Source organism: Ranitomeya imitator, chromosome 10 (genome assembly GCF_032444005.1).
Source record: "Ranitomeya imitator isolate aRanImi1 chromosome 10, aRanImi1.pri, whole genome shotgun sequence".
In the NCBI taxonomy this organism is placed as follows: domain Eukaryota; kingdom Metazoa; phylum Chordata; class Amphibia; order Anura; family Dendrobatidae; genus Ranitomeya; species Ranitomeya imitator.
The window spans coordinates 143,115,767-143,135,370 of NC_091291.1; the positions used below are offsets into that span (position 1 = coordinate 143,115,767).

The 19,604-nt window shown below is 47.2% G+C and overlaps 2 protein-coding genes across 2 annotated transcripts in view; both read left to right on the forward strand.

The window, feature by feature from the left end:
- The window catches only part of ESAM (endothelial cell adhesion molecule), a 59,072-nt gene extending 46,920 nt beyond the window's left edge, over positions 1-12,152 (forward strand). The window contains exons 4-7 of the mRNA XM_069741935.1: positions 959-1,114; positions 4,699-4,821; positions 4,916-5,057; positions 8,202-12,152. Of these exons, the coding sequence (XP_069598036.1) occupies positions 959-1,114; positions 4,699-4,821; positions 4,916-5,057; positions 8,202-8,652 (872 nt within the window). The 3' untranslated portion in view covers positions 8,653-12,152. The remainder of the gene's footprint in view (positions 1-958; positions 1,115-4,698; positions 4,822-4,915; positions 5,058-8,201) is intronic.
- Positions 12,153-13,769: 1,617 nt separating this feature from the next.
- The window catches only part of VSIG2 (V-set and immunoglobulin domain containing 2), a 47,640-nt gene continuing 41,805 nt past the window's right edge, over positions 13,770-19,604 (forward strand). The window contains exons 1-2 of the mRNA XM_069743038.1: positions 13,770-13,842; positions 14,688-14,831. Coding sequence (XP_069599139.1) covers positions 13,770-13,842; positions 14,688-14,831 — 217 coding nt within the window. The remainder of the gene's footprint in view (positions 13,843-14,687; positions 14,832-19,604) is intronic.

A 19,604-nucleotide genomic window follows, 5' to 3' on the forward strand; every position in this document is an offset into this window, starting at 1 on the left:
GACAATGCCGGCAGCTCAGGATGTGAATGTGGAGGGAGGGACGATCTGCAGAAATCATTATCATCAGACAATGCAGCAATAAATGGATTAATACACGGGGGCGGCGGTGGGTGCAGCCGGGGAGGGGGCACGAAACACAGGAACCGAGGATATTCTTAGAATTTATTGTGCAGTAGGAAAACAGAACTCCACCCAAAACGACAAAATCCCTGGACCTAAAATTGTACTCGGCAGTGAAGCCCTACATAACATTACCGGCCTCAGTGCCCCCATAACATTACCGGCCTCAGTGCCCCCATAACATTACTGGCCACAGCCACTTCCCCCATAACATTACCATCCACAGTCATCTCCTCCATAACATTACCGGCCACAGCCACTTCCCCCATAACATTACCGGCCTCAGTGCCCCCATAACATTACTGGCCACAGCCACTTCCCCCATAACATTACCGGCCTCAGTGCCCCCATAACATTACTGGCCACAGTCACCTCCTCCATAACATTACCATCCACAGTCACCTCCTCCATAACATTACCATCCACAGCCACCTCCCCCATAACATTACCATCCACAGTCACCTCCTCCATAACATTACCGGCCACAGTCACCTAAATTATTATTCCAGCAGAAAATGTAGTGTTGTGAAATAAGATCCCTTACTCTATTACCATCTTGTAATATTTGGGACATTTATTGTGATGAGACTGACAATGATCAGGAGGAACCAGATCTTCATACATTCATCTGATAGAGGAGAAGACAAATATTTACAAATATCGGAAAACCTTCTATCCATGGCGCGGCCTCATGGAGGGTCTTCTCCTTCCATCTGGTGGTCTTTTGTCAGTACTGCAGGCTGGGTTTTATTATTTCCTTCCCACCTTTTAATAGAACAAGATGTGCAGTATAAATAATGACATTAGGAATTAATTGTAGACATTTTATTCTATTCAGTGCCTCCTTCTAAACCCACCTGTGAGTTACATGGAGATCCCTATATCAGTGCCAACGTTACCCTCAGCTGCAAGTCTTCTTCTGGACACCCTGTGCCCCTGTACACCTGGATCAAGAAGGCCGAGATCAATGTGGTTTACTTTCCTCCTGTTCATGGTAAATGCAGTTCTTTATATACCTATGAATTGTATCATCAATCAGAGATGGTGATGTTTGCCCCCCGCACTTCTACAGGCGATGACCCCTTTCCAGCCTAAGCTAATTCAGCTGTAGCAACTACAACTCCCAGTATTGTCTGTCCATTTGTTTTGCCGCTAATATAGAGATGCCAGTTGCTTTTGTTGCTGTTTGTAGCCCTTTGGTCCTCATTTAATACTTTGTGGCAAGATTGGAGACGTTTTATATAAATACAGCTTAGATACTTTGCAATGTAAAAGTTTAGTACAAAGTTCTGGAACTTTTTGCTATTTTCTCTCTTTTTCCCTACGAACACTTGTTGCCATTCAGAGGCCGTAATCCTGTCCATCGCCGGCCCGGTCCTGCTCTCCGCCAAAATTGTGTCCAGTGTAGATGAACATACCGTTCGTTACATTGTGTCAGTCTGGGGTCCAGGTTGTGCAGCTTCAGGCCGGATTGTGTGGTCTGGATACAAGTGGATACATTTCTCCTCTGGATCCAGTTTGCTGCCTCTGAATGTAAAGAACAATTGTTTTATTCACTGGTTCTATAAAAAGAGCTTGAAAATAGGGAGGAACTGAAATAAAAATAGGGAGGAACTGAAATCTAACGTTTCCACAGAATCAATGACCGTTTCATCTATACAGAAGCTTTATTGAAATGTTTTCTCCCCGGTTTCCTTAGCGCAGTCGTGATTCTTTCCTGGTCTTGTAATCTCTCCCCCCTTAACTGTGCAAGAATCGTCAGTGATCAGTGACTTCTGGACCTTTGTAACTTTCATCACAGTCGGTTTTGTGAGATATTGAGGCACTGAAGGAGGATAACAACGTGTGGGTGTATGTGTTACTAATTATTAAGCAAAGACTGAGGTATTCTGCATCCAGGAGCCCAGAGATCCGCAGGAGCAGTGCAGGGATGTCTGTATGATGTCATGGAAAGTTCTGCAACTTTCTAATACACTGTACGATTTTATTCCTTAACATTTTCAACATCTCTGCTTTCTGTCACCAAATTGACTTTAGAAACCAAATGTTAGAAGTCACCTTATCCTAAAATCTCACAGCTGAGCATTGATTCCAATTGGATCTTGTCTAGACCGATCTATGAGCAGAACAACCAGAGATCCAGACTGAGATGTTGTCATGTATCCCAGGGCTTCCTCCCTGTCCCTAGCACTAGGGGGCACCCTATCTAACCCTGCTCCGCGAATTACTTTTAATGGTGAAGATGCCGGGGTCACGTACTTTGCTGAGCTCCTAAATCCACCCTTAGGTCAGGGTCACACTTGCGAGAAGCTTGCATCAATACCCGCCGGCACTCGGGACCGGAGTGTGGGCTGTATGTATTTCTATGCAGCTAAACGCTCCATTCCCGAGTGCAGGCGGCAGTGCCCTGACTTGATGCAAGAGACTCACGTGAGTTTCTCGCCTTGAACTCGCAAGTGTGACCCCGGCCTTAGTCTGTTCCCTTCCCCCACCCAGTGAAGGGGGAAGTAGTAGTGTACCATAAGGCTATGTGCACACGTTGCGGATTTTGCTGCGGATTTGCAGCTGCGGGTCTGCAGCAGCTTGCCATGAGTTTACAGTACAATGTAAACCCATGGAAAACGCAATCCGCAGTGCCCATGCTGCAGAAAAAACCGCGTTGAAATGCTGCGGGTTACATTCCGCAGCATGTCAATTCTTTGTGCGGATTCCGCTGCGGCTTACACCTGCTCCTCTATAGGAATCCGCAGGTGTAAAACCGCAGGTGGAATCCGCACAAATTCCGCATAAAAACCGCTGTAAATCCGCAGGTAAAAGGCACTGCGTTTTACCAGCGGATTTACAGCGGTTTTCTGAAATCCGCTGCAGAAAAATCCGCAGCCCTAAAAAATACGTGGGCACATACCCTAATACACCAACCAAAAAGGGAATACGTACAGGGATAAAGGAAAATACCAATCATACGAAATGCACACACCAACAACAGAGGGAGACACTGAGTAGTGAAGGATGGGAAAAACCAAAGCAGGTGTCACGCCGTTTATGGCGATAAAGGGGCAGGACGGCGTACTGGGACCCGCACCTGTCCCTGCCACTATAATGGGGCCCTGGCTTTCCCTTATCTCAGGGGTACCTATAATGGTTAGGAGGCCTGAGCCGCCAGCGTATCCCTGTCTCCTGTGCAGGTCCTATCAGTGGCCCCCTCTCCCCCCCCCCTCCCAGGGAGGAGGACCGCACCAGTGTATAAATACAACAATTAAACAGGGTATGCAGACAAGGTAACTAAAATCTCAAACTCACCAAATGCTCACACAACCACAGAGGGTACACATAGAAGGGAAGAGAAGGAGAAAACTAGGAAGGAAAACAGGTTTAACATGCAACCAAAACAGCAGACACCAATCTCTGTAGATAAACCTCCAAGCTCCTAATACCATGCTCCTTCCCACTACAAGCCAGGCACCAGAACTGATCACTGACAACAACTGTAGTCAAAGCTGAGTCTATATAGGAGCGGAGATTACAAAAACCAAATCAGCTGAGAGACCAAGCTCACAGCAACTCAGCAACAAGGTTAACTCCTGCACTGCTGGCACAAGACAGCCAGGTTTGAATTCAGGAGAAGAGCTTCTGTTCATCGTTTGTGAATGAGGCCCAGAGCGCTGCGGTTCTCTGGAACCTCTCTGTCGCAGTAGCCCCGTGACAGTAGGAGAAGATGAGGATTTGCATGTAACCAAAACCAAGCAATATTCTTTACATAAATCCACCAAACGCCTCCTCAAACAACAAAACTCCTCCAACTCCTGAACCATTCCACAAAAAGCTAATTCTGCCTACCAGAGGCTGGTATATGTAGGAGAGAGGAGTGGCCAACACTGAACAGCTGTGATCATCAAGCAGTAAAGCTTCCAGGAGCTCTCAAAGAAAACAGATTAACCCCTGCACTGCTATAAGAAACCTGCACTGTTTAGCATGAAGGTAACGCGCTTCTAATCAGTGCAGAAGTAGGAGAAATCAGACGGAGCCATCTTCTTGCTCCTCTGTCGTGGTAAACCCATGTCAGATGTGTTACCTGCACTGATACATTTTATCAAACCAGTGAGACAGGAAAAAGATTTCTGCTTCTGATGCACTTATAGTTGAGAGGATTGTCTAGAACCAGACTGAAGCAAGTGGAGCAAAACCTCAGCTGTGAGAAGTCATAGATTTGTATTATTTCCATTAGTTTTCACTCTCCAGACCTAATAAGATATATAGATAGTTAATAATTTTTTAACTCACTGACAACAAGCAGAGATCTTATAGCATATCAGAAATTCACATAAAGCTTAATGTCTTTATCATAATTTAATTACAGCTTAGCTGTCACTGCCTATCACATTTATTTCCTGAAATACTTTGTGCTGCTGAGAGGATCGTGTTTTCATTCATATAATATAGCTGGTCCTGTTACATTTAGCTATGTTCTGTTACTGTCTCTCTCAGTATCTCTGCTGAAATCCTCTGTGCTGCTCTGAGCGTTCTCATGATGTGATTTTTGTAGTGTTGTTATCTAATATATGATGTCTGTGTTTGCAGACGCTGTGAAGGGAACATTAACCTTGACCAACCTCACAGCAGACAACAGCGGGTTGTATGTGTGCACGTCCCGAAACACGGCCGGAGTGTCCGAGTGCAGCATCACCATGGAGGTGAAGTCCAGTAAGTGCGGCTGTAGGGAACCATTACCGCCCCGGAGAATTGTGTCATCTCAGATGCTGATACAGGTCATTACTATTAATGTTATCACCCGCAGTTTCCAGGACGGCAATGATTGTGGGCGCAGTCGTGGGCTCAATCGTCGGACTCTGCTGCCTGGCGATTCTGGTGACTGTATTGATTTACCTGTACCGTCGAGGGAAGAGATCCGTACAAGAAGAAACCGAGAACGACATAAAGTAAGGAGCTGCCATCTCAGCGTCATTGCAGGAGTGACATATTCTCAATTTTCCTACAGAGTTCTATCACTATTGATACAGTACAGCGCCACCTGGTGTTCAGTGTATAGCAATGTGTATGTCCTCCTAATGAGCCTAGTACTGGAGGACACACACGCTCAGTCCCCTCCAAATAATGAGCCGAGTACTGGAGGACACACACGCTCAGTCAACTGCACCTAATGAACCAAGTGCAGGACACACACGCCTAGTCCCCTCCACCTAATGAGCGGAGTACTGGAGGACGCACATGCTCAGTTCCCTCCACCTAATGAGTTTATTACTGGAGGACACACATGCTCAGTTCCCTCCACCTAATGAGCTGAGTATTTGGAGGACACACACGCTCAGTCCCCTCCAAATAGTGAGCCAAGTGCTGGAGGGCACACACGCTCAGTCCCCTCCACCTAATGAGCCGAGTGCTGGAGGATACACACACTCGGTCCTCTCCACATAATGAGATGAGTGCTGGAGGACACACATGCTCAGTCCCCTCCACATAATGAGACGAGTGCTGGAGGATACACTTGGTCCCCTCCACATAATGAGACGAGTGCTGGAGGACACACATGCTCAGACCCCTCCACATAATGAGCCGAGAGCTGGAGGACACACACGCTCATTCACGTCCACCTAATGAGCCAAGTGCAGCACACACACGCTCAGTTCCCTCCACATAATGAGACGAGTGCTGCAGGACACACACGCTCAGTCCCCTCCACCTATTGAGACGAGTGCTGGAGGACACACATGCTCAGTCCCCTCCACATAATGAGACGAGTGCTGGAGGACACACATGCTCAGTCCCCTCCACATAATGAGACGAGTGCTGCAGGACACACATGCTCGGTCCCCTCCACATAATGAGATGAGTGCTGCAGGACACACATGCTCGGTCCCCTCCACATAATGAGATGAGTCCTGGAGGACACACATGCTCGGTCCCCTCCACATAATGAGACGAGTGCTGCAGGACACACATGCTCGGTCCCCTCCACATAATGAGATGAGTCCTGGAGGACACACATGCTCGGTCACCCTTCCCCGGTCTCGGCACTGTGGTTACTTCAGGGCAGTTTGCCTGCTTGTCAGTGACGGAGCGGAGCCTCTGCAGCATATGACAATATAGTTGAGGAGACTCCTTCGGCCTCGCTCACATCTGTGTATAAAATCGGTGAATGCAATGTGAGAATAAAATCGCACTGCACTCGCTCGAATGTTGTTCATTGAGGCCGTGCGCATCTGCGAGTTTTTCCTCACCTGGAATTGGGGTGAGTAAAAAATGCAGCATGTTGTTGGTCAAGGAAAATGGCGGAGACTCGTCATTGGGTGTGAGAAAATGGCACACGGACCATGCTTGTGCCGTCCGATCTTTACGCCTCATAGGAAACCCGACATTTCATCAGCCAAGTACAGAAAATGCAGTGTGAACTGTCAGAATAGAATAGATATATAGATAGAAGATGAGATAAGTAGTCCGTGCTTTGTGTGTAGTTTTCTGTACTTGTATTTAACAAATAAATGAAAAAAATGTCTTTGGGTCTCCGTATTGTTACTAACCAGCTGAGGGAAATCTGACAGCTGTAAGCTGCTGTTATTATTCTGGGAAGGGGCCACTATCCCTGGAGGTTAACGGCCCATTAATAAAAGCTCACAGTTGTCTGCTAAGCCTTTACTGGTTACTAACAAGGGGGGACATGAAAAAAACTGTGGGGTTCTCCCTGTTTTTAATAACCAGCGAAAGCTAAGCAGACAGCTGTGAGCTGATATTCAGGGTATGTGCACACGTTGCGGATTTGGCTGCGGATCTGCAGCGGATTTGGCCCTGTGGATCTGCAGATGTTTTCCATACGTTGTACAGTACTATGGAAACCTATGGAAAACCAAATCCGCAGTGCACATGCTGTGGAAAATTCCACGCAGAAACGCAGCGGTTTATTTTCCGCAGCATGTCAATTCTTTGTGCGGATTCCACAGCGTTTTACACCTATTCCATAATCGGAATCTGCAGGTGTAAAAACGCAAGTGAAATCCGCACAAAATCTGCACGAAACCCGCAGGTAAAACGCAGGACAGAATCCACGCGGAGAAAACCACAATGGAACCCGCAACGTGTGCACATACCCTAAGGCCGGGATCACACATGCGAGAAACACATCCGTGTCTCGCATGTGAAATCCAAGCTGTGGCGCAGGCACTCCAGAGCGGAGCGTGCGGCCGCATAGCAACGCATGGAGCTGCATGCTCCGCTCCCAAGTGCCGACGCCAGAGCTTGGATTTCACAGGTGAGACATGGACGTGTTTCTGGCATGTGTGATCCCGGTCTAATAGTCTGTAAGGGGCCGTGGATATTGGCCCCTTCCCAGACTAATAACACCAGCCCTCAGTCGCCCCATAAATGGCACATAGACTAGATTTGCCAATTCTGGCTCGTAGCCTTGACTGTTTCCAATTGCCCTGGTGCGTTGGCACGTGGGGTAATGGTTTTGGGGTTGTTTTCAGCTGTGTAAAGTCTGCTGATATCAAGCCCAGGGGTTAGTAATGGAGAGACATCTGTCAAACACCCCCGTTACTAACACCGTAGTCAAAAGGAAGAAACACGGACAGAAAAGTCCTTTAATTGTAAATAGCGCTCCCCGACAATTACCGTCTGTTACCCATCTAATACCATAAAAAAAGTAATCCAAAGGGTCTGCCGTAATCCATAATATGGACGTCCCACGACGATCCCCAGAGGCCGTGAGGAGCAGTGACATCAGTGACCGCCCAGCACGGCCGCCGGCGGCGCACGCTGAGAGGAGCGTAAGAATCCGGCTGCGGTGACCTCAGTAATGTGACTGCAGCTCATTGGCTGTGAACTGCGATAACCTTACAGATGTCAGCGCTCGTCACTGTCGCTAGCATTAAGGTCACTTTCTTAAAGGTGATGTACAAGATTAGAAAAACATGAACGCTTTCTTCCAATAACAGCGCAGCCTCAGTCCACAGGTTGCGTGTGGTATTGCTGAGCTGCATTACCAGACACAACCTGAGGCCAGGAGGGGCGCTGCTCCTGGCAGACATGAGGTTACATTCGTCAGCTCTCATCTATTTTATTATTTGCAGGGAGGACGCCCCAGCTCCGAAGACTCTCCCCTGGCCTAAGGGCAATGACTCCAGCCTGGCATACAAAAACGGCACCTTATCCTCTATGGGCAGCCACCATGGTCACAAGCCGTACCCACCCAAATCGCCCTCTGACACCACGTCCATCAACACCGCTACTGGGAGCAACATCGGCTATAGACCCCCCTACGTCAACGGCAGAGTTACTACCCCCACTCCCAGCATGTCCAGCCAGTCATTGCCCAGCTACATGGCACCGACCAACGGCAACTACTACAGCACGGCTGTGCCAGCCAACCGGGGCACGCTGCAAAAGACCAACGGCGTAGAGCCGCAGCCGCCCAGGAAGGAGGCGAACATCCCATCTGGGGTGACCCCGTCCAACCTGGTGCGGATGGGGGCTGTGCCAGTCATGGTGCCCGCGCAGAGCCAGGCCGGCTCCCTGGTGTAGCCGTCCCCATTCTGCAGGACTCAATGTTTACAGGACTCGCTGCCAACAGAAAGGTTCGGAGCCATCGTCCGTCCGCCATGTTACTCGCCAGCCGCCATGTACCGCGCTGTTCGTATCGACGCCCGCGCTTCATATTATCCCACCAGGGTCCCCTGGAGTTTATAACTTCTCTCATCGGACCTTACACATCTATTTCTCCAGTATGTGGCGGCGTCCTCCGGAAATCCGTCCGTCGCCGGTCCTGTGACAGCGCGCTGTCCGCTCGGTGACACTGTGCTCTTGTCACTTACATTTAAAGGGACAGGACGCCGTGATAAAGGGCTTTATGGACGTAGCGGGGGATTCGTCTCCAGTACCTGACGCTACGCTGGTCATGGAGGCACATAGCGGCCTGAGGGAACTGCTGGGAGTTGTAGTGTCACAATAACAACTGAAGAGCCGCAGATCATAGATTGTAAAAGGGAGCGATCCCTACTCTCATCATCCTCCATGTAGTAATAATGGGGAATGTAGTGCTTTGTGGGACACGCAGTCAGTACATGATACACGGCTCAGCAGACCGTATCACACAGGGTAGGATTAGATACACAGCTCAGCAGACAGTATCACACAGGATAGGATTAGATACACGGCTCAGCAGACAGTATCACACAGGGTAGGATTAGATACACGGCTCGGGAGACAGTATCACACAGGAGAGGATTAGATACACGGCTCAGCAGACAGTATCACACAGGGTAGGATTAGATACACGGCTCGGGAGACCGTATCACACAGGAGAGGATTAGATACACAGCTCAGCAGACAGTATCACACAGGATATGATTAGATACACAGCTCAGCAGACAGTATCACACAGGAGAGGATTAGATACACGGCTCAGCAGACAGTATCACACAGGTGAGGATTAGATGCACGGCTCAGCAGACAGTATCGCACAGGATAGGATTAGATACACGGCTCAGCAGACCGTATCACACAGGAGACGATTAGATACATAGCTCAGCAGACAGTATCGCACAGGATAGGATTAGATACACGGCTCAGCAGACCGTATCACACAGGACAGGATTAGATACACGGCTCAGCAGACAGTATCGCACAGGATAGGATTAGATACACGGCTCAGCAGACAGTATCGCACAGGATAGGATTAGATACACGGCTCAGCAGACCGTATCACACAGGACAGGATTAGATACACGGCTCAGCAGACAGTATCACACAGGATAGGATTAGATACACAGCTCAGCAGACAGTATCACACAGGTGAGGATTAGATGCACGGCTCAGCAGTCAGTATCAAACAGGAGAGGATTAGATACACGGCTCAGCAGACAGTATCACACAGGAGAGGATTAGATACACGGCTCAGCAGACAGTATCACACAGGATAGGATTAGATACACAGCTCAGCAGACAGTATCACACAGGATAGGATTAGAGACACGGCTCAGCAGACAGTATCACACAGGATAGGATTAGATACATGGCTCAGCAGACCGTATCGCATAGGATAGGATTAGATACACAGCTCAGCAGACAGTATCACACAGGATAGGATTAGAGACACGGCTCAGCAGACAGTATCACACAGGATAGGATTAGATAGACATCTCAGTAGATGGTATATACCGTAATTGGATTGGATACACAGCTTGGCAGACAGTATCGCACAGGATAGGATTAGAGACACGGCTCGGCAGACTTAATATCGCACAGGATAGGATTAGGTACACGGCTCAGCAGTCAGTATCACACAGGATAGGATTAGATACACAGCTCAGCAGACAGTATCACACAGGATAGGATTAGATACACGGCTCAGCAGACAGTATCACACAGGATAGGATTAGATACACGGCTCAGCAGTCAGTATCACACAGGATAGGATTAGATACACGGCTCAGCAGACAGTATCACACAGGATAGGATTAGATACACGGCTCAGCAGACAGTATCACACAGGAGAGGATTAGATACACGGCTCAGCAGTCAGTATCACACAGGAGAGGATTAGATACACGGCTCAGCAGTCAGTATCACACAGGAGAGGATTAGATACACGGCTCAGCAGTCAGTATCACACAGGATAGGATTAGATACACGGCTCAGCAGTCAGTATCGCACAGGAGAGGATTAGATACACGGCTCAGCAGTCAGTATCGCACAGGATAGGATTAGATACACGGCTCAGCAGACAGTATCACACAGGAGAGGATTAGATACACGGCTCAGCAGACAGTATCACACAGGATAGGATTAGATACACGGCTCAGCAGACAGTATCACACAGGAGAGGATTAGATACACGGCTCAGTAGATGGTATGTACCATAATTGGATTGGATACACGGCTCGGCAGACAGTATCACACTTGACCAGCTCGGATGCACTTTCTCCCTGATCTGTTGATGACTTTGGTTTCCTGGATCAGTAAATTCTTGAGTGATTTGGTTCTGGGAGACGCTGAGTTGCGTTCTGACAGTGGAGACGCTCGGTATCTCAATGGTGCGATTCTATTCCTGAGATCACGCGGGATTCGCAGATTGTCGTCCGTCTGCAGCGGTCTCGATACTGTGACGCCATTTAAAGGGGAAGTGTCTTCTGATCAGAATTGCTGTAGGACATGTCTGGCCCCTTCGGCCTTGTGCACATGCAGAGTTTTTCAGGCGGTTATACATTTCTAAGCTGCTACAGGAATCGCTCCGTCTCGGAAGGTTTTGCAGAAGTTTTTTTTGCAGCCTTCTGATCGGTCAGCGTCTAGTTTGGCGTTTTTTCCATCAGAAGCCGCTGTACAGAAGTGATTGCACCGTATCATCTCCTGTCAGACATTGTTCACAGCCTGAAGTGGAAAATTAATGCTAAAAACACTGAACATATGAACGGCAACGTTTTTAACAGAATTGAATAGGAAGGGATTTTGAGCGCTTTTTTTGCTTTTTATTTTATTTTTATGCAGATTTGCTTAAAAAAAAAACCTCTTTCAGCTCCACGTGCACATCGCTTTACGGGACAATGACACCGAAATATATATTTTTTATAAAAGCGTCTTTTTCCGAATGTCAGAGCAAGGTCTGATCCTTTGTTACTTGTAGTTCTTTTTTTCACCACTTTTCTGGCTACAAAGCCATAGACATCAATGAAACAGCGCCCCCTCCAGATTCAATAAACTGTAACCGTTTTATGCCATGAAGCCTTGCAGCGCGGCCTTCCCCGGGCACGGCAGACCCCATGCTTTATTCAGTACAATGACCTTTAAGATCTGCCTATTACTTTAGGGGCATTCGCTGCTTTGCTTTAAATCTCCCCACATGAGTCTTTTATTACCAGTCAGCGCAGTATTCGCTCACAATCTGGGATCTCGCTGTTCGCACTCAGCCGCGGCAGTGAACGCAGTCACATGACCCTGATTCTGCTTCATTATTTATGTTTTTGTTACATTGTGGATTTTTATAATGAAATTGTACAGAACAAAAAATAAACCAAAGGCGCCAAGAACGCTGAGCGAGCAGGTGTTATTGTATATGCAATATGATGGCTCTGAGCGAGCGGGTGTTATTGTATATGCTGTATGATGGCGCTGAGCGAGCGGGTGTTATTGTATATGCTGTATGATGGAGCTGAGTGAGCGGGTGTTATTGTATATGCTGTATGATGGAGCTGAGTGAGCGGGTGTTATTGTATATGCTGTATGATGGAGCTGAGTGAGCGGGTGTTATTGTATATGCTGTATGCTGGAGCTGAGTGAGCGGGTGTTACTGTATATGCTGTATGATGGCGCTGAGCAAGCAGGTGTTATTGTATATGCAATATGATGGCTCTGAGCAAGCGGGTGTTATTGTATATGCTGTATGATGGCGCCGAGCGAGCGGGTATTATTGTATATGCTGTATGATGGAGCTGAGTGAGCGGGTGTTATTGTATATGCTGTATGCTGGAGCTGAGTGAGCGGGTGTTACTGTATATGCTGTATGATGGCGCTGAGCAAGCAGGTGTTATTGTATATGCTGTATGATGGCGCCGAGCGAGCGGGTGTTATCGTATATGCTGTATGATGGCGCCGAGCGAGCGGGTATTATTGTATATGCTGTATGATGGAGCTGAGTGAGCAGGTGTTATTATATATGCTGTATGATGGCTCTGAGCAAGCGGGTGTTGTTGTATATGCTGTATGATGGCGCTGAGCGAGCAGGTGTTATTGTATATGCAATATGATGGCTCTGAGCAAGCGGGTGTTATTGTATATGCTGTATGATGGCAGCGAGCGGGTATTATTGTATATGCTGTATGATGGAGCTGAGTGAGCGGGTGTTATTGTATATGCTGTATGATGGCTCTGAGCAAGCGGGTGTTATTGTATATGCTGTATGATGGCGCTGGGCGAGCGGGTGTTATTGTATATGCAATATGATGGCACTGAGTGAGCTGGTGTTATTGTATATGCTGTATGATGGAGCTGAGTGAGCGGGTGTTGTATATGCTGTATGATGGCGCTGAGCGAGCAGGTGTTATTGTATATGCTGTATGATGGCGAAGAGCAAGCGGGTGTTATTGTATATGCTGTATGATGGCGCCGAGCGAGCGGGTGTTATTGTATATGCAATATGATGGAGCTGAGTGAGCGGGTGTTGTATATGCTGTATGATGGCGCCGAGCGAGCGGGTGTTATTGTATATGCTGTATGATGGAGCTGAGTGAGCGGGTGTTGTATATGCTGTATGATGGCGCTGAGCGAGCAGGTGTTATTGTATATGCTGTATGATGGCGCCGAGCGAGCGGGTGTTATTGTATATGCTGTATGATGGCGCCGAGCGAGCGGGTGTTATTGTATATGCAATATGATGGAGCTGAGTGAGCGGGTGTTGTATATGCTGTATGATGGCGCTGAGCGAGCGGGTGTTATTGTATATGCAATATGATGGCGCTGAGCGAGCTGGTGTTATTGTATATGCAATATGATTGCACTGAGTGAGCTGGGGTTATTGTATATGCTGTATGATGGAGCTGAGTGAGCGGGTGTTGTATATGCTGTATGATGGCGCTGAGCGAGCAGGTGTTATTGTATATGCTGTATGATGGCGCTGAGCGAACAGGTGTTATTGTATATGCTGTATGATGGAGCTGATTGAGCGGGTGTTGTGTATGATGGCGCTGAGCGAGCGGGTGTTATTGTATATGCTGGACCTGAGTGAGCGGGTGTTATTGTATATGCTGTATGCTGGACCTGAGTGAGCGGGTGTTATTGTATATGCAATATGTTGGCACTGAGCGAGCGGGTTTATTGTATATGCAATATGATGGCTTTGAGCGAGCGGGTGTTATTGTATATGCAATATGATGGCGATGAGCGAGCGGATGTTATTGTATATGCAATATGATAGCGCTGAGTGAGTGGGTGTTATTGTATATGCAATATGATGGCTTTGAGCGAGCGGATGTTATTGTATATGCAATATGATGCCACTGAGCGAGCGGGTGTTATTGTATACTTTATTTGATGGCGCTGAGCGAGCGGGTGTTATTGTAAATGTTATATGATGGCGCTGAGCGAGCAGGTGTTATTGTATATGCAATATGATGGAGCTGAGCGAGCAGGTGTTATTGTATGTTTTATTTGATGGCGCTGAGCGAGCGGGTGTTATATGTGCTATATGATGGCGCTGAGCGAGCGAGTCGTACTGTATATGATGCCTCAGTAAATGCTCTCGGCGATGCCAAGTTATTCCTTTGTCAAATTTTAAAGTGAAATTTTAATTAAAAAGAGCAAATAATAGTTGTCTGCATCGTCAGTGATGTCTGCTTTCATAAGTATGTGAACCCCTTGTATAACTGGTATTATCAGGTCGCCTTGCTCCGGCTTCATATTGCTATCATTAGGTGGTGCGGTCATAGCATTTTACTACTTGTCCCTATAAATTATTTTTAACCCCCCTTCTTCCCGTGTCCAGTGTAGATGGGTGACCCAGGTCCAGTGACAGCAGTGACAGCAGTGCCTGTCATATATTCATGCACAATTTACTTCTGTGTCTGCAGTTTGGCAGCTGCTCCAGCAGAGGGCGGAATATAATCAGGAAAATCTGCTGAATAGAGAAAATCCGAGCTCCAGAACATATGAAGCATTGGATCTGTGTGCACCGTGTTTTACACATGGGACGGGTGATAGTCGGGTGTTTACAGGTGACGGGTGTTAGTTGGGTGATATATAGTCATGGCCGAGAGTGTTGGTGTCCTTGAAATTGTTCCAGAAAACGAAGTATTTCTCCCAGAAAATTATTGCAGTTGCACATTTTGTTATACGCATGTTTATTTCCATTGTGTGTTTTGGAACAAAGAAAATGAGAAAAAGAGAGCAAAGTGGACACAATTTCACACAAAACGCCCAAATTGTTGTCACCCTCATCTGAATATTTAGTTGTCCCCTTTGGAGTAAATAACTACAATCATTGACTTCCTACACCCATCCACAAGCTTCTTACTCCTCTCAGCTGGAATTTTGGACTCTTCTTTTGTAAATTGCTCCAGGTCTCTCATATGTGAAGGCGTCTTCTCCCAACAGATCTCTCCACAGGTGATCAAGAGGATTTGGATCCGGACTAATTGCTGCCACTTCAGAATTCTCCAGCACTTTGTTTCCGTCCTTCTCTGGGGGCTTCTTGAACTATGTTTGGGGTCAATGTTTTCTGACACTGGGCACTACATTGCCACCCAAAATCCTTTGGTAATCCTCAGATTTCATGATGCCTTGCACAAAGTCAAGGCCCCCAGTGCCAGAGGCAGCAAAACAACCCTAAAATATCTGTGAACCTCCACCATACTTGACTGTAGGTACTGTGTTCTTTTCTTTGTAGGTCTCAATCCGTTTTCGGTAAACAGTAGAATGATGTGATTTACCAAAAAGCTATATCTTGGTCTCATCTGTCCACAAGACTCTTTCCCAGAAGGATTTTGACTTGCTAACGTACATTGTGGCAAACTGGGGCAGTCGAGCTTCCACTCCTGTCATTGCACCACCATGTATGAGTCAGTGGTGCAGTTTGAGATTACTGTAGTTGATTATTTAGGTGCGGAGAATACAACGTGAGACACATCCCAGCCTAATACTTCTCACAGCTGTAGTTTGTTACAGTTTCATCCAGTTCTCAATAAGCTGAACAGTCTGCACTCCTCCAGATGTACCTTCGCTGACACATAGTAACAAACTATCAGGACCAAAGATTTGTGCTACTCGTGTGGTCACCTAATGGCAACAGCTTCAAGCTCAGGTCGGGATCGCCGCTGGCCAGTCCGTCCATCTCTGGCTGCGTCCATACCAGGGACTGTAGACTGGATACAATTGTGACAAACCCTCAGCAGTGGGGATATTTTTGGTGTACATAAGATGTGGCTCCTTCAGATGTATACTGGGATGTTGCTGTTCCCTGACAGGTGCAGAGATCTTGATGCAATGTATTTGATGACTGAGGATCGGTGCAGCTTCGTCCGTACTCTCGCTGTATAGCGGCACAGTTATAGAAGTGCAGAGGTTCATCCCCGCGGTGCACGACGCCATCCCTATAATTATCGTGCCACCCCCTGACAGCCGGGGAGTACTTGTAGTTTAATATTGTAGTCACGTCCTCGCGTCACCGCAGGATCCAGCAGACAATGAAAATGATTTTAACAATTCTGTATATTCCTCTATGGCTGCTGTTAATCTATAACCAGGGCCGACGCTGCAGACGATCACTATCCCACTACACTGAAACTACAAAATCAAAGGAACCAGTAAATATGTCCCATACCACACTTGTTACGGGCGGCCGGACTCTATGTACACAGTGACTGCACCAGCAGAATAGTGAGTGCAGCTCTGAGGTATAATACAGGATGTAACTCAGGATCAGTAATGTAATGTATGTACACAGTGACTGCACCAGCAGAATAGTGAGTGCAGCTCTGAGGTATAATACAGGAGGTAACTCAGGATCAGTAATGTAATGTGTGTACACAGTGACTGCACCAGCAGAATAGTGAGTGCAGCTCTGGGGTATAATACAGGATGGAACTCAGGATCAGTAATGTAATGTATGTACACAGTGACTGCACCAGCAGAATAGTGAGTGCAGCTCTGGAGTATAATACAGGATGTAACTCAGGATCAGTAATGTAATGTATGTACACAGTGACTGCACCAGCAGAATAGTGAGTGCAGCTCTGGAGTATAATACAGGAGGTAACTCGGGATCAGTAATGTAATGTATGTACACAGTGACTGCACCAGCAGAATAGTGAGTGCAGCTCTGGGGTATAATACAGGAGGTAACTCAGGATCAGTAATGTAATGTACACAGTGACTGCACCAGCAGAATAGTGAGTGCAGCTCTGGGGTATAATACAGGAGGTAACTCAGGATCAGTAATGTAATGTATGTACACAGTGACTGCACCAGCAGAATAGTGAGTGCAGCTCTGGGGTATAATACAGGATGTAACTCAGGATCAGTAATGTAATGTATGTACACAGTGACTGCACCAGCAGAATAGTGAGTGCAGCTCTGGAGTATAATACAGGATGTAACTCAGGATCAGTAATGTAATGTATGTACACAGTGACTGCACCAGCAGAATAGTGAGTGCAGCTCTGGGGTATAATACAGGATGTAACTCAGGATCAGTAATGTATGTACACAGTGACTGCACCAGCAGAATAGTGAGTGCAGCTCTGGGGTATAATACAGGATGTAACTCAGGATCAGTAATGTATATGCACAGACTGGGTGATACAAAATCAACTGCGGAGTGAATAATGTCGTGGGTCAACAAGGTGACTGTGATGACTTGTAGGGAGTCATTGACTTGCTATGACATCATGACCTAGCTTGGTCGGCGCAGAGAGGTGGTGGAGATGCCAAAGAAATAACCAAGACAAGTTTGGTTATATTCACAAAATGTCCATATGAATAAATTATTTCACTTCAAAATGACATATAACCAAATACGAACTTGTGTTAACAACAGCCGAAGAAGACAAGTTTGGTGTCTGGTTAGGGGTCTAGACATTTCTGGTAAAACGTAAACGTTCAGGTAGTGAGGTCGACCACGTTAGGACGGTTGCCCACGTTCCATCACCTGCCTCCCTGGGTTGGGATCGTTTCCTGGTCCTCTACTGTGGGTAGTTTTGGGGACGTCAGCCATCATCTAGCTGCATCTCGTGAGGAGATTAGCTGCTACCAGTGTGGTGAGTTAGGTCATCACCAGTACAGCCATAGTTCTCTCTCTTTTGCTAATGCTTTAGTCACTGAGGTGGGAGAAAGCCGTGAGGCTGATTCTGCTGGAGAAGGGTCTAGCAGAGGTGAAGAGGGTGAGTGGCAGAGGATGAAAATCAGGATAAAGCCCAGCTGACACATCTAGATAAGCTCAGACATCTCCTCGGACTTCTGTGATCTTTTAGAACTATCACACAATACTCTAATCCCTGCTGATTCATCTATCTTTTGCTGTAAGCATCGCAAGCTGTTAGAGACTGTTCACATTAAGCTATAATCTGCTGTGGATTCGGCAACTTTCACCTTTGTGCTGTTTTATACCTGTCATTTTCTTCTACATTTTCCTTCCTGGTCGTGGTGTCCTCGCTTGTTTGTCTGCCTTCCATTATACTCTGGTGCCCGGGTGACTTGCACCCAACTGTTCTGCGCACTGGATCCTTATGTCCCCTCAGATCTGCAGTTTCGTGAATCCACCTCACGACACCAGCAGGGTGCAGAAAGGAGAGTCAGCGGAGGCTAGAGGATGAAAGAGATGTAAGATCTTCTCCCGCTCTGACCAAGCTACCTAAGGAACGAAAAGCTGACTCCCCTCTGGTCAGTCTGTCTAACCAGTTCCAAGCCTTTGAAAACATCTTTCTTTGAGGAGGAAGCTGAGTGCGAGGATCCAGCCTCGAAAAAGGTTACAGGGGGCGCAGAGTCTCCTTCCTCTGACAAATGCAAGGTCCTCGGGGGAGGGACTGGCCCGGAGTCTGGAGACGAGGACAATGGTGGGAATAGACACTAAAGAGGTGGAAGGATTGCTCCTCTGAGGCAGAGGATAAGGGGAGTGGGAAGAAGAGAGCATCTAACTCGCCAGCATAAAGTTAAATACAGACAGATTTGCGGCCTTTGATTTTCTCAGCCGGGTTGAAGCTGACATTTTCTTTTTGCAAGAGACCAGGCTGCCAAACATGGCAGATGTGTTTAAAGCTAAGAGTGAGTGATGACTCGGGCCCTCCTATTGGTCTCTTGCGGCCGAGCCGTATAGCGGAGTGGCGGTCCTTTTTGCCGCAGCGGTGGAATGCCGACGGGTTATTGAGTTAGGAATGGGGAGGTGTCTGATCTTAGATGTCCTCATGAAGGGACAAGAGCTCCGGCTCATTAACATCTATGGTCCCCAATCTAAGTGGGACCGGAAGTGTCTCTTTATGAGGATCAAGCCCTACCTTTTACGAGTCATCTTTGGAGGGGACGAGGCCCCGAGATAGAGGAGGTTCCAGGCACAAGCTGACTTGTGAAATACCTCCCAACTTTTGAAGGCAAAGAGAGACAATGCTTGCGGCGCACCACAGCAAATTTTAGGCTATGCCCCTTATCACACCCATTTAACAACTAGTCACACCCATATCCACGCCCCGACCACATCCATTTAGCACTCTTGATCACAATGTTTCATAAACAATGATTATAAACAGAAAAAAATATGGCCACACAGTGCTCCATACTGTATAATGGCCACACAGTACTCCATACTGTATAATGGCCACACATAATGCTCCATACTGTATAATGGCCACACATGATTCTCAATACTTTATAATGGCCACACAGTGCTCCATACTGTATAATGGCCCCACATGATGCTCCATACTATATAATGGCCACACATGATGCTCCATACTGTATAATGGCCACACAGTGCTCCATACTGTATAATGGCCACACAT